Source organism: Pseudophryne corroboree, chromosome 6 (assembly GCF_028390025.1).
Source record: "Pseudophryne corroboree isolate aPseCor3 chromosome 6, aPseCor3.hap2, whole genome shotgun sequence".
Taxonomy (NCBI): domain Eukaryota; kingdom Metazoa; phylum Chordata; class Amphibia; order Anura; family Myobatrachidae; genus Pseudophryne; species Pseudophryne corroboree.
Genome location: NC_086449.1, coordinates 201,886,160 through 201,901,609, shown reverse-complemented (window position 1 = coordinate 201,901,609; position 15,450 = coordinate 201,886,160). Strand labels below are relative to the sequence as shown.

Below are 15,450 nucleotides of genomic sequence, written 5' to 3'. Positions count from 1 at the left end.
CTGACGTCCTAAGTGGATGCTGGGGACTCCGTCAGGACCATGGGGATTATACCAAAGCTCCCAAACGGGCGGGAGAGTGCGGATGACTCTGCAGCACCGAATGAGAGAACTCCAGGTCCTCCTCAGCCAGGGTATCAAATTTGTAGAATTTTGCAAACGTGTTTGCCCCTGACCAAGTAGCAGCTCGGCAAAGTTGTAAAGCCGAGACCCCTCGGGCAGCCGCCCAAGATGAGCCCACCTTCCTTGTGGAATGGGCATTTACAGATTTTGGCTGTGGCAGGCCTGCCACAGAATGTGCAAGCTGAATTGTACTACAAATCCAACGAGCAATCGTCTGCTTAGAAGCAGGAGCACCCAGCTTGTTGGGTGCATACAGGATAAACAGCGAGTCAGTTTTCCTGACTCCAGCCGTCCTGGAAATATATATTTTCAGGGCCCTGACAACGTCTAGCAACTTGGAGTCCTCCAAGTCCCTAGTAGCCGCAGGCACCACAATAGGTTGGTTCAGGTGAAACGCTGACACCACCTTAGGGAGAAACTGGGGACGAGTCCGCAGTTCTGCCCTGTCCGAATGGAAAATCAGATATGGGCTTTTGTGAGACAAAGCCGCCAATTCTGACACTCGCCTGGCCGAGGCCAGGGCCAACAGCATGGTCACTTTCCATGTGAGATATTTCAAATCCACAGATTTGAGCGGTTCAAACCAATGTGATTTGAGGAATCCCAGAACTACGTTGAGATCCCACGGTGCCACTGGAGGCACAAAAGGGGGTTGTATATGCAGTACTCCCTTGACGAATGTCTGGACTTCAGGAACTGAAGCCAATTCTTTCTGGAAGAAAATCGACAGGGCCGAAATTTGAACCTTAATGGACCCCAATTTGAGGCCCATAGACACTCCTGTTTGCAGGAAATGCAGGAATCGACCGAGTTGAAATTCCTCCGTGGGGGCCTTCCTGGCCTCACACCACGCAACATATTTTCGCCAAATGCGGTGATAATGTTGTGCGGTCACCTCCTTCCTGGCTTTGACCAGGGTAGGTATGACCTCTTCCGGAATGCCTTTTTCCCTTAGGATCCGGCGTTCAACCGCCATGCCGTCAAACGCAGCCGCGGTAAGTCTTGGAACAGACAGGGTCCTTGCTGAAGCAAGTCCCTTCTTAACGGCAGAGGCCATGGGTCCTCTGTGAGCATCTCTTGAAGTTCCGGGTACCAAGTCCTCCTTGGCCAATCCGGAGCCACGAGTATAGTTCTTACTCCTCTCCGTCTTATAATTCTCAGTACCTTGGGTATGAGAGGAAGAGGAGGGAACACATACACTGACTGGTACACCCACGGTGTTACCAGAGCGTCCACAGCTATTGCCTGAGGGTCCCTTGACCTGGCGCAATACCTGTCCAGTTTTTTGTTGAGGCGGGACGCCATCATGTCCACCTTTTGGTTTTTCCCAATGGTTCACAATCATGTGGAAGACTTCCGTGTGAAGTCCCCACTCTCCCGGGTGGAGGTCGTGCCTGCTGAGGAAGTCTGCTTCCCAGTTGTCCACTCCCGGAATGAACACTGCTGACAGTGCTATCACATGATTTTCCGCCCAGCGAAGAATCCTTGCAGCTTCTGCCATTGCCCTCCTGCTTCTTGTGCCGCCCTGTCTGTTTACGTGGGCGACTGCCGTGATGTTGTCCGACTGGATCAGCACCGGCTGACCTTGAAGCAGAGGTCTTGCTAGGCATAGAGCATTGTGAATTGCCCTTAGCTCCAGTATATTTATGTGGAGAGAAGTCTCTAGACTTGACCACGTTCCCTGGAAATTTCTTCCCTGTGTGACTGCTCCCCAGCCTCTCAGGCTGGCATCCGTGGTCACCAGGATCCAATCCTGCATGCCGAATCTGCGGCCCTCTAGTAGATGAGCACTCTGCAGCCACCACAGAAGAGACACCCTTGTCCTCGGAGACAGGGTTATCCGCTGATGCATCTGAAGATGCGATCCGGACCATTTGTCCAGCAGATCCCACTGAAAAGTTCTTGCGTGAAATCTGCCGAAATGGAATCGCTTCGTAAGAAGCCACCATTTTTCCCAGGACCCTTGTGCAATGATGCACTGACACTTTTCCTGGTTTTAGGAGGTTCCTGACTAGCTCGGATAACTCCCTGGCTTTCTCCTCCGGGAGAAACACCTTTTTCTGGACTGTGTCCAGAATCATCCCTAGGAACAGCAGACGTGTCGTCGGATCAGCTGCGGTTTTGGAATATTTAGAATCCACCCGTGCTGTTGTAGCAGTACTCGAGATAGTGCTACTCCGACCTCCAACTGTTCCCTGGACTTTGCCCTTATCAGGAGATCGTCCAAGTAAGGGATAATTAAGACGCCTTTTCTTCGAAGAAGAATCATCATTTCGGCCATTACCTTGGTAAAGACCCGGGGTGCCGTGGACAATCCAAACGGCAGCGTCTGAAACTGATAATGACAGTTCTGTACTACGAACCTGAGGTACCCTTGGTGAGAAGGGCAAATTGGGACATGAAGGTAAGCATCCTTGATGTCCAGGGACACCATATAGTCCCCTTCTTCCAGGTTCGCTATCACTGCTCTGAGTGACTCCATCTTGAATTTGAACCTTTGTATGTAAGTGTTCAAAGATTTCAGATTTAGAATAGGTCTCACCGAGCCGTCTGGCTTCGGTACCACAAATAGTGTGGAATAATACCCCTTTCCCTGTTGTAGGAGGGGTACTTTGATTATCACCTGCTGGGAATACAGCTTGTGAATTGCTTCCAATACTGCCTCCCTGTCGGAGGGAGACGTTGGTAAAGCAGACTTCAGGAACCTGCGAGGGGGAGACGTCTCGAATTCCAATCTGTACCCCTGGGATACTACCTGTAGGATCCAGGGGTCCACTTGCGAGTGAGCCCACTGCGCGCTGAAACTCTTGAGACGACCCCCCACCGCACGTGAGTCCGCTTGTAAGGCCCCAGCGTCATGCTGAGGACTTGGCAGAAGCGGTGGAGGGCTTCTGTTCCTGGGAAGAGGCTGTCTGCTGCAGTATTTTTCCCTTTCCTCTACCCCGGGGCAGATATGACTGGCCTTTTGCCCGCTTGCCCTTATGGGGACGAAAGGACTGAGGCTGAAAAGACGGTGTCTTTTTCTGCTGAGAGGTGAGTTGGGGTAAAAAGGTGGATTTTCCAGCTGTTGCCGTGGCCACCAGGTCCGAAAGACCGACCCCAAATAACTCCTCCCCTTTATACGGCAATACTTCCATATGCCGTTTGGAATCCGCATCACCTGACCACTGTCGTGTCCATAAATATCTTCTGGCAGAAATGGACATCGCACTTACTCTTGATGCCAGGGTGCAAATATCCCTCTGTGCATCACGCATATATAGAAACGCATCTTTTAAACGCTCTATAGTCAATAAAATATTGTCCCTGTCCAGGGTATCAATATTTTCAGTCAGGGACTCCGACCACGCCACCCCAGCGCTGCACATCCAGGCTGAGGCAATCGCTGGTCGCAGTATAACACCAGTATGTGTGTATATACTTTTTAGGACATTTTCCAGCTTCCTATCAACTGGCTCCTTGAGGGCGGCCGTATCTGGAGACGGTAACGCCACTTGTTTTGATAAGCGTGTGAGTGCCTTATCCACCCTAGGGGGTGTTTCCCAACGCGCCCTAACTTCTGGCGGGAAAGGGTATAATGGCAATAATTTCTTAGATATCAGCAATTTTTTATCGGGGGAGACCCACGCATCATCACACACTTCATTTAATTCTTCTGATTCAGGAAAAACTACGGGTAGTTTTTTCACACCCCACATAATACCCTTTTTTGTGGTACTTGTAGTATCAGAAATATGCAAAGCCTCCTTCATTGCCGTGATCATGTAACGTGTGGCCCTACTGGAAAATACGTTTGTTTCTTCACCGTCGACACTGGAGTCAGTGTCCGTGTCTGTCCTTAAATAAGACCATCCAGTCAGGTGTCGACTCCCTAGGGGGTGACATCACTAATACAGGCAATTGCTCCGCCTCCACACCATTTTCCTCCTCATACATGTCGACACACAGCACACACACAGGGAATGCTCTGATAGAGGACAGGACCCCACTAGCCCTTTGGGGAGACAGAGGGAGAGTTTGCCAGCACACACCAGAGTGCTATACATGTATAGGGACAACCTTATAAATAAGTGTTTCTCCCTTATAGCTGCTATATATGTTTTTATATGCCAAATTAGTGCCCCCCCCTCTCTCTTTTTTACCCTGTTTCTGTAGTGCAGGACTGCAGGGGAGAGTCAGGGAGACGTCCTTCCAGCGGAGCTGTGAGGGAAAATGGCGCTTTTGTGCTGAGGAGATAGGCTCCGCCCCCTTAACGGCGGCCTTTCTCCCGCTTTTTATGAGGTAAAATGGCAGGGGTTAAATACATCCATATAGCCCAGGAGCTATATGTGATGTATTTTTTACCATAAATAGTGTTTTCATTGCGTCTCAGGGCGCCCCCCCCCCCCCCAGCGCCCTGCACCCTCAGTGACCGGAGTGTGAAGTGTGCTGAGAGCAATGGCGCACAGCTGCAGTGCTGTGCGCTACCTTTCTTGAAGACAAGATGCCTTCTGCCGCCGATTTCTGGACCTCTTCACTCTTCTGGCTCTGTAAGGGGGCCGGCGGCGCGGCTCCGGGACCCATCCATGGCTGGGCCTGTGATCGTCCCTCTGGAGCTAATGTCCAGTAGCCAAGAAGCCCAATCCACTCTGCACGCAGGTGAGTTCGCTTCTTCTCCCCTTAGTCCCTCGATGCAGTGAGCCTGTTGCCAGCAGGACTCACTGAAAATAACAAAACCTAAGTCTATACTTTTATTCTAAGCAGCTCAGGAGAGCTACCTAGATTGCACCCTTCTCGGCCGGGCACAAAAACCTAACTGAGGCTTGGAGGAGGGTCATAGGGGGAGGAGCCAGTGCACACCACCTAGTCCTAAAGCTTTTATTTTTGTGCCCTGTCTCCTGCGGAGCCGCTAATCCCCATGGTCCTGACGGAGTCCCCAGCATCCACTTAGGACGTCAGAGAAACAGGGTTTTACAGCACTGTTCAACTGTAAGTACTGGTATGGTACATGTCATGTAATATTATTTACACTTTTATCACTGCTATATAAGTAAATTTGTGACACTTGTTAACCACAGTGTGTTGTCATCGTGGCCCTGCCCTCTACCTACGGAAGATCCAAATTATTTTACTTGAGGCGCTCTCATTCTTTTTATTTCAGGAGCGAGAGCTGAAAGCTGCTGCTGATAGTGTACTTGCGGAGGTGAGGAAAAAGCAGACTGATACCAAAAAAATGCTGGATGTTTTGAAGTCCTTGGAGAAGTTAAGAAAACTGAGAAAAGAGGCTGCTGGCCGGAAAGGTATGAAGCCTAGATGTTACAGTAGTATACAAGGTGCTCGTAGCTTTTCTACAGTCTGTGTAGTCGCATAATGCGTTCTAAAACAAATATCTGTTGTTTGCTGTCTGATAAAATACTGTGAGTCAGTGATTCTAATATAGTTGCAGTATAAAGCCTCATCTGTGTCTAGTACACATTTTTATAATGTTTTTCATGTTGGTAATACACATTTAATTGGGCGTGACCTAATCGGTATCCGGTCGAATGGTTGACAGTAACCATATAGATGTTCATAAAGTTGACATCAGAACGTCAAAATGGTTCAAACTGTTGACATCTGAAATGTCGCCCGTTTCAGGATGGCAACTGATACGTTTAGGCACTGCGGGGAGGAGGTTAGGGTTAGGCGCTACGGGGGTGGTGGGGTAGGCGTTAGGGTTAGGCACTAGGGTTATGAATAGGGGGAAAAATACTCACCAGCATGCTGAAGCATAAGAGGTCCATAGCGGAAGTGACAGTCACAGCACCGCTGCCGTCAGGAGAAGGTAAGAAGCCACTCTACTACTAGGGACGATGTGTCGGCAATTCAACACATCATCCTGGTAGACATGCTGCATGTCCACAGTTCAACCCTGATGACTGCCGACAAGTCATACCACACTCATCCATTGTTTCCAGTGAGAGCATACTCATATTCTTTTGGATGTGTTGACATGTTTCAAACACTTCTTGCACCATTTAATGTTTAAAGCAAGTAGAGGTCGTCAGAGTGATCACTTGAACACAAGTAAAAATGTCAGGCAATAACAATACATTGCTGAGTAAAAGGCTCCTAACTTTCTAGGTGTTATGTATTTAGCCAAAGTGTGTGGTGGAAGGCAGGGAGATCTTGGTAAAGAAGAAAGAGTAGGTAGGGGAGGGTAAAGGAGAAAGAGGAGACAAGAATTGGCCACACACATCAATCAGGGTAGAGGATCTGCTCTTTGCTGAGGGGTTGGACTAAATTCAGAATACTCTGTGCATGGTATAGCTGCATAATCAAATTGGTGAGATCGGTCATGTGCTCAAGATTATATATTTGCCAAACTTTAGTAACATGTAATGGAGGAAGATGTGCCCAGTTAAGTGCCATTAGGCGTCTTGATGCCATGAGGATATGACCTATAGGTTTCGGTGTATTATTCAGTGTGGTTGGGAAGGTGTGAGGGAGGAGGACGTAAGAGAGACTGTGCGATGTTATCTGTACCTGTGATAGCTTTTGTCTAGCCAAAAATCTAGATATGGGACAGGGTGATCATGCTGCCACAGTTGCTCCAACAGACAACTCTCCAGCTGTTATTCAAGTGATTCTAATCCTATATGTTTTTATGTTCACATTGCATTTAATGTTAATATTAAATGTTTGGTAGTTCTTCTTCTTATAAGATTTACATATTTTCTATCTAGCTGTTAACCCTGCCTGCTGTGCTCACAATTTAGTCCAGCTACCATTGTTCGTTTTTTTTTTGCCAGTGATCTTGGTCTTCTCATGGCTCTTTCTCTATCGTCCTAGTGGATGCTGGGGTTCCTGAAAGGACCATGGGGAATAGCGGCTCCGCAGGAGACAGGGCACAAAAAGTAAAGCTTTAGGATCAGGTGGTGTGCACTGGCTCCTCCCCCTATGACCCTCCTCCAAGCCTCAGTTAGATTTTTGTGCCCGGCCGAGAAGGGTGCAATCTAGGTGGCTCTCCTAAAGAGCTGCTTAGAAAAGTTTAGCTTAGGTTTTTTATTTTACAGTGAGTCCTGCTGGCAACAGGATCACTGCAACGAGGGACTTAGGGGAGAAGAAGTGAACTCACCTGCGTGCAGGATGGATTGGCTTCTTGGCTACTGGACATTAGCTCCAGAGGGACGATCACAGGTACAGCCTGGATGGTCACCGGAGCCTCGCCGCCGGCCCCCTTGCAGATGCTGAAACGAGAAGAGGTCCAGAATCGGCGGCAGAAGACTCCTCAGTCTTCTTAAGGTAGCGCACAGCACTGCAGCTGTGCGCCATTTTCCTCTCAGCACACTTCACACGGCAGTCACTGAGGGTGCAGGGCGCTGGGAGGGGGGCGCCCTGGGAGGCAAATGAAAACCTTTTTTGGCTAAAAATACCTCACATATAGCCTCCGGGGGCTATATGGAGATATTTAACCCCTGCCAGAATCCGTTAAGAGCGGGAGACGAGGCCGCCGAAAAAGGGGCGGGGCCTATCTCCTCAGCACACAGCGCCATTTTCCCTCACAGAAAGGCTGGAGGGAAGGCTCCCAGGCTCTCCCCTGCACTGCACTACAGAAACAGGGTTAAAACAGAGAGGGGGGGCACTAATTTGGCGTTAGAAATATATAAAAGATGCTATAAGGGAAAACACTTATATAAGGTTGTCCCTATATAATTATAGCGTTTTTGGTGTGTGCTGGCAAACTCTCCCTCTGTCTCTCCAAAGGGCTAGTGGGTCCTGTCCTCTATCAGAGCATTCCCTGTGTGTGTGCTGTGTGTCGGTACGTGTGTGTCGACATGTATGAGGACGATGTTGGTGAGGAGGCGGAGCAATTGCCTGTAATGGTGATGTCACTCTCTAGGGAGTCGACACCGGAATGGATGGCTTATTTAGGGAATTACGTGATAATGTCAACACGCTGCAAGGTCGGTTGACGACATGAGACGGCCGACAAACAATTAGTACCGGTCCAGACGTCTCAGAAACACCGTCAGGGGTTTTAAAACGCCCGTTTACTTTAGTCGGTCGACACAGACACAGACACGGACACTGAATCCAGTGTCGACGGTGAATAAACAAACGTATTCCTTATTAGGGCCACACGTTAAGGGCAATGAAGGAGGTGTTACATATTTCTGATACTACAAGTACCACAAAAGAGGGTATTATGTGGGATGTGAAAAAACTACCGTAGTTTTTCCTGAATCAGATAAATTAAATGAAGTGTGTGATGATGCGTGGGTTCCCCCCGATAGAAAATATGGGCGGTATACCCTTTCCCGCCAGAAGTTAGGGCGCGTTGGGAAACACCCCTTAGGGTGGATAAGGCGCTCACACGCTTATCAGAACAAGTGGCGGTACCGTCTATAGATAGGGCCGTCCTCAAGGAGCCAGCTGACAGGAGGCTAGAAAAATATCATAAAAAGTATATACACACATACTGGTGTTATACTGCGACCAGCGATCGCCTCAGCCTGGATGTGCAGAGCTGGGGTGGCTTGGTCGGATTCCCTGACTAAAAACATTGATACCCTTGACAGGGACAGTATTTTATTGACTATAGAGCATTTAAAGGATGTATTTCTATATATGCGAGATGCACAGAGGGATATTTGCACTCTGGCATCAAGAGTAAGTGCGATGTCCATATCTGCCAGAAGATGTTTATGGACACGACAGTGGTCAGGTGATGCAGATTCCAAACGGCACAAAGGTGTATTGCCGTATAAAGGAAGAGGAGTTATTTGGGGTCGGTCCATCGGACCTGGTGGCCAGGGCAACTGCTGGAAAATCCACCGTTTTTACCCTAAGTCACATCTCTGCAGAAAAAGACACCGTCTTTTCAGCTTCAGTCCTTTCGTCCCTATAAGAGTCATATCTGCCCAGGGATAGAGGAAAGGGAAGAAGACTGCAGCAGGCAGCCCATTCCCAGGAACAGAAGCGTTCCACCGCTTCTGACAAGCTCTCAGCATGACGCTGAGACCGTACAGGACCCCTGGATCCTACAAGTAGTATCCCAGGGGTACAGTTTGGAATGTCGAGACGTTTCCCCTGCGCAGGCTCCTGAAGTCTGCTTTACCAAGGTCTCCCTCCGACAAGGAGGCAGTATGGGAAACAATTCACGAGCTGTATTCCCAGCAGGTGATAATTAAATTACCCCTCCTACAACAAGAAAAGGGGTATTATTCCACACTATATTGTGGTACTGAAGCCAGAAGGCTAGGTGAGACCTATTCTAAATCTAAAAAAATTTTGAACACTTACAAAGGTTCAAATCAAGATGGAGTCACTCAGAGCAGTGATAACGAACCGGGAAGAAGGGGACTATCTGGTGTCCCGAGACATCAGGGATGCTTACCTCCATGTCCCAAATTTGCCCTTATCACTAAGGGTACCTCAGGTTCGTGGTACAGAACTGTCACTATCAGTTTCTGACGCTGCCGTTTGGATTGTCTACGGCACCCCGGGTTTTTACCAAGGTAATGGCCGAAATGATGGTTCTTCTTCGAAGAAAAGGCGTCTTAATTATCCCTTACTTGGACGATCTCCTGATAAGGGCAAAGTCCAGGAAACAGTTGGAGGTCGGAGTAGCACTATCTCGGATACTGTTACAACAGCAGGGGTGGATTCTAAATATTCCAAAATCGCAGCTGATCCCGACAACAAGTCTCCTGTGCTTAGGGATGATTCTGGACACAGTCCAGAAAAAGGTGTTTCTCCCGGAAGAGAAAGCCAGGGAGTTATCCGAGGTAGTCAGGAACCTCCTAAAATCAGTGCATCATTGCACAAGGGCCATGGTAAAAAAAATGGTGACTTCCTTCGAAGCAATTCCAGTCGGCAGATTTCATGCAAGAACTTTTCAGTGGGATCTGCTGGACAAATGGTCCGGATCGCATCTTCAGATGCATCAGCGGATAACCCTATATCCAAGGACAAGGGTGTCTCTCCTGTGGTGGTTACAGAGTGCTCATCTTCTATAGGGCCGCAGATTCGGCATTCAGTTTTGGATGTTGGTGACCACGGAGGCCAGCCCGAGAGGCTGGGGAGCAGTCACACAAGGAAAAAATTTCCAGGGAGTGTGATCAAGTCTGGAGATTTTTCTCCACATAAATATAGCTAAGGGTAAATTTATAATGCTCTAAGCTTAGCAAGACCTCTGCTTCAAGGTCAGCCGGTATTGATCCAGTGGGATAAAACATCACGGCAGTCGCCCACGTAAATAGACAGGGCGGCACAAGAAGCAGGAGGGCAGTGGCAAAAACTGCAAGGACTTTTCGCTGGGCGGAAAATCATGTGATAGCACTGTCAGCAGTGTTTCATTCCGGGAATGGAAACTGGGAAGCAGACTTCCTCAGTAGGCACGACCTCCACCCGGCAGAGTGGGAACTTCATGGGGAAGTTTTCCACATAATTGTAAACCGTTGGGAATTACCAAAGGTGGACATGATGGCGTCCCGACTGAACAAAAAACGGGACAGGTATTGCGCCAGGTTAAGAGACCCTCAGGCAATAGCTGTGGACGTTCTGGTAACACCGTGGGTGTACCAGTCGGTGTATGTGTTCCATCCTCTGCTTTTCATACCTAAGGTACTGAGAATTATAAGACGTAGAGGAGTAAGAACTATACTCATGGCTCCGGATTGGCCAAGAAGGACTTGGTACCCGGAACTTCAAGAGATGCTCACAGAGGACTTATGGTCTCTGCCGCTAAGAAGGGACTTGTTTCAACAAGTACCATGTCTGTTCCAAGACTTACCGCAGCTGCGTTTGACGGCATGGCGGTGGAACGCCGGATCCTAAGGGAAAAGGCATTCAGGAAGAGGTCATTCCTACCCTGGTCAAAGCCAGAAAGGAGGTGACCGCACAACATTATCACCACATGTGGCAAAAATATGTTGCGTGGTGTGAGGCCAGGAAGGCCCCACGAAGAAATTTCAACTCGGTCGATTCCTGCATTTCTTGCAAACAGGAGTGTCTATGGGCCTCAAATTGGGGTCCATTAAGGTTCAACTTTCGGCCCTGTCGATTTTTCTTCCAGAAAGAATTGGCTTCAGTTCCTGAAGTCCAGAAGTTTGTCAAGGGAGTATTGCATATACAACCCCCTTTTGTGCCTCCAGTGGCACTGTGGGATCTCAACGTAGTTCTGGGATTCCTCAAAACACATTGGTTTAAAACCAGTCAAATCTGTGGATTTGAAGCATCTCACATGAAAAGTGACCATGCTCTTGGCCCTGGCCTGGACCAGGCAAGTGTCAAATTGGTGGTTTTTTTCTCAAAAAAGCCATATCTGTTTGTCCATTCGGACAGGGCAGAGCTGCGGACTCGTCCCCAGTTCTCTCCCTAAGGTGGTGTCAGTGTTTCACCTGAACCAGCTTATTGTGGTGCCTTGCACCTACTAGGGACTTGGAGGACTCCAAGTTGCTAGATGTTGTCAGGGCCCTGAAAATATGTTTCCAGGACGGCTGGAGTCAGGAAAACTGACTTGCTGTTATCCTGTATGCACCCAAAAAACTGGGTGCTCTTGCTTCTAAGCAGACTATTGCTAGTTGGATGTGTAATACAATTTAGCTTGCACATTCTGTGGCAGGCCTGCCACAGCCAAAATATGTAAATGCCCATTCCACAAGGAAGGTGGGCTCATCTTGGGCGGCTGCCCGAGGGGTCTCGGCTTTACAACTTTGCCGAGCGGCTATTTAGTCAGGGGCAAACACGTTTGTAAAATCCTACAAATTTGATACCCTGGCTAAGGAGGACCTGGAGTTCTCTCATTCGGTGCTGCAGAGTCATCCGCACTCTCCCGCCCGTTTGGGAGCTTTGGTATTATCCCCATGGTCCTTTCAGGAACCCCAGCATCCACTAGGACGATAGAGAAAATAAGAATTTACTAACCGATAATTCTATTTCTCGGAGTCCGTAGTGGATGCTGGGCGCCCATCCCAAGTGCGGATTATCTGCATTACTTGTACATAGTTACAAAAATCGGGTTATTATTGTTGTGAGCCATCTTTTCAGAGGCTCCGCTGTTATCATACTGTTAACTGGGTTCAGATCACAGGTTGTACAGTGTGATTGGTGTGGCTGGTATGAGTCTTACCCGGGATTCATAAATCCTTCCTTATTGTGTACGCTCGTCCGAGCACAGTACCTAACTGAGGCTTGGAGGAGGGTCATAGGGGGAGGAGCCAGTGCACACCACCTGATCCTAAAGCTTTACTTTTTGTGCCCTGTCTCCTGCGGAGCCGCTATTCCCCATGGTCCTTTCAGGAACCCCAGCATCCACTACGGACTCCGAGAAATAGAATTATCGGTAAGTAAATTCTTATTTTTTTTATTATTCTTATTGAAAAGAAATACAGTATTAACCCCCACATTACAATACCTTGTGGTAGCCTAGTGGCTAGGTATATAGGTGACATCATTGTGAGCATGGCCAAGCTAGGAAAGGTGTGGAAATATGAGTAATAGAAAGCATGAGTGTAGTAGGTACTGCGCCTTGACTTTGCTAATGGTCTGCACAGAATGACATTATAAAGATAGTGGATATGTGATCTCTAAACTGACGCGTAAGCATGGCGTTTAGTTGTATTGTGCAGCATTTGGCGCTGCAGATGTTGCTGGACCACAGTGATGCCAGGGAAGCAGGACTGGTGGACCCTAGCACAAGTCTTTGCTGTAAATGAACATTTGTTAATCTTCTTGTTTACAGGTGTATTTCCACCAGCGTCTGCAGATGAAACATTCAAGAATCACATCAACAGGCTCAGAACAATGGTCCACAAGCGCGTGGCATTGTACGATGCGGAGGAGAGAGCCCTTAGAGTTATACTGGAAGGCGAGCAAGAAGAAGAAAGACAGCGAGATAAAGACAAGAGACTGAAAAAGGAAAGAGAAAAGGTCCTGCAAAAGCAACGGGAACTAGACGCCATATTGTTTGGAGACCCAGGTGTGTGTCTTATATGCATCATACAGAGGGTTTTCAATTGCTCTATTGCAGTATTTATTACATATATTGCTCTCTCAGTCTAGATCGGTCCTCATGGGACCCTAACAGTGCATGTTTTCCAGATCATTTAGCTGAGGCTGTGTTAATTGGCTAACACAATAGATCTACAGATGACACTAATTATTCCTGATGATACCTTGACAACACGCACGGCTAGGGTTCCATGAGAAACCAGATTATGCCTATATTTTTCACCAAAACTTTTATAGCATCTAGAATGGGATAACTGCTGTGTTGATACAGTTGTATTTGGTGCAGAACTGAGCTGTGACTTATGATATAAAGCTGTCCGTATGATCTAAAAAGCCTTTGTAAAAATTATTTAAAAAATGTTATGGCCAATACTTACAGTACCACATATGTTATGCTGTACAGTCCCATAGCTCAGGATGCTTTCTGTTCTCATAGGCTGTGAGTTGCAGTTGCTGGGAGAAAACTTAATTTACAAAAGTAAATGTGATACTGGACTTAAGCTGGGCAGACACTATACAATTATCTGTCAGATCTGGCTGGTTGGAATGAAAATCTGGTAATAGATAAGAGCCATCGACCATTTGTTCCCAAATACTGGATAACAGACAAAAACTGTTGTTCGGACAAATTGATCCGTGATTTAACCAGTTTGTCTGCACGACAGTTTTTGTCTGTTATCCAGTGTTTGGGACCAAATGGTCATTTGCTTCCATCCATTACCAGATTTTCATTCCAACCAGATGGTCTGGCAGATAATTGTATAGTGCAGGGGTTCTCAAACTCGGTCCTCAGGACCCCACACAGTGCATGTTTTGCAGGTAACCGAGTAGGTGCACAGGTGTATTAATTACGCACTGACACTTTTTAAAAGGTCCACAGGTGGAGCTAATTATTTCACTTGTGATTTTGTGAGGAGACCTGCAAAACATGCGCTGTGTGGGGTCCTGAGGACCGAGTTTGAGAACCTGTGGTATAGTGTATGCTCAACTTTAGGGGTCTATTTTCTGAGGCTTGGAGAGAGAGAAAGTGGACGGAGATAATCTCTCTCGAAGGCTTAGTAAACAGACCCCTATTCTGTTATGATTAGAAACCTTTATTTAGATGGGGTCTGTACATAGCTCAGCGTTCTTCAAAGAATATTACATTTTTTATATCAGTCCAGAGAAGCTTTAAAATGGATAGTACCTAACCTACATATACACACATTCATTTGGTTATGAGGAATTAACCTGCCACACCTAGAAGAAACCCAGGCAAACATGGAGAGAACATATAAACTGCAAACAGATAGCTCCTGGTCTGAATCAAACCCTGACTACAGACAAGAGGATTCCAACGCCTACTATTTTTACAGCTAAAAAAAAATTGAAGATAATATTAATTGTCCACGCTCTTTGACCATTTAACTGCCATGGGTTCAAGGAGGGCATGGCCCCATGTGACTATGCCATCCCGCTGCACCCATCAGTTGTTAAAGAGGAAATCCGGTAGGCACAACATCTTTAAATAAATTTTTAGAAATATGATCTTAATTAAATTTAAAAAAAAACCCACACTATTTCTGAGCTTTTTTCTGTTTTAAAATGTAAAATACTAGCATTGGGGTACAACAGAAGAGAGAAGGAGGGAGATCCCATGGACTATGCGCTGAAACTAAGTGTATGTCTGTATTAGTGAAGTATATAGGCATGTTCTGAGCAGGAAGGATGAAGGTATCAGGGACGCTACAAAGTATAATGTAGGTTCCTTTTTATCAGTCTCTTAGACATGTAGCTACATAAGTCATATCACAGTGTACTGCAGCACTCGACAAATCCTGGGGGCCAGGTCGGCATGGCGACCACATTCTGCTTCCTGGCAATCAGATATTATGCAGTGAGGGATGAAGCAGAGCCAGCTCGTGAGCATGTTTGCAGCGGCCATTTCATGCACAAGAGTGCATGTGGTGACTGCTTGGCCCGCTGTGAACCCTGTCCGTCCTGGCCTATTTCCCAACTCCAACCGTATAGAGCTCTGTAATAAGAAGGTCTATGCATGGCCGAGTATTGCTGGGGGAGTTGTGTGTTGTGCCCAGTGGTGGCGGTGGATTTTGGTGGCTTGGTTTACGTCACTAGTTGTGTGGCAGTGGGAAGCGGAAGGGGGGGGGGGGGGGGGGGTATTTTGCTGGGACAGACAGTTAAAAGATAGTCATTAGTTAGACACTATATGGTCAACAGTCAGACACATTAAAAAAAAAAGTTTTTTTTCTCTGACGTCCTAGTGGATGCTGGGAACTCCGTAAGGACCATGGGGAATAGCGGCTCCGCAGGAGACTGGGCACAAAAGTAAAGCTTTAGGACTACCTGGTGTGCACT

At 47.5% G+C, this 15,450-nt stretch overlaps 1 protein-coding gene across 1 annotated transcript in view; it reads left to right on the top strand.

Moving 5' to 3' along the window:
* Positions 1 to 15,450, top strand: part of PDCD7 (programmed cell death 7) — a 51,292-nt gene that overhangs the window by 22,099 nt on the left and 13,743 nt on the right. The window contains exons 2-3 of the mRNA XM_063925636.1: positions 5,261 to 5,399; positions 12,827 to 13,063. Of these exons, the coding sequence (XP_063781706.1) occupies positions 5,261 to 5,399; positions 12,827 to 13,063 (376 nt within the window). The remainder of the gene's footprint in view (positions 1 to 5,260; positions 5,400 to 12,826; positions 13,064 to 15,450) is intronic.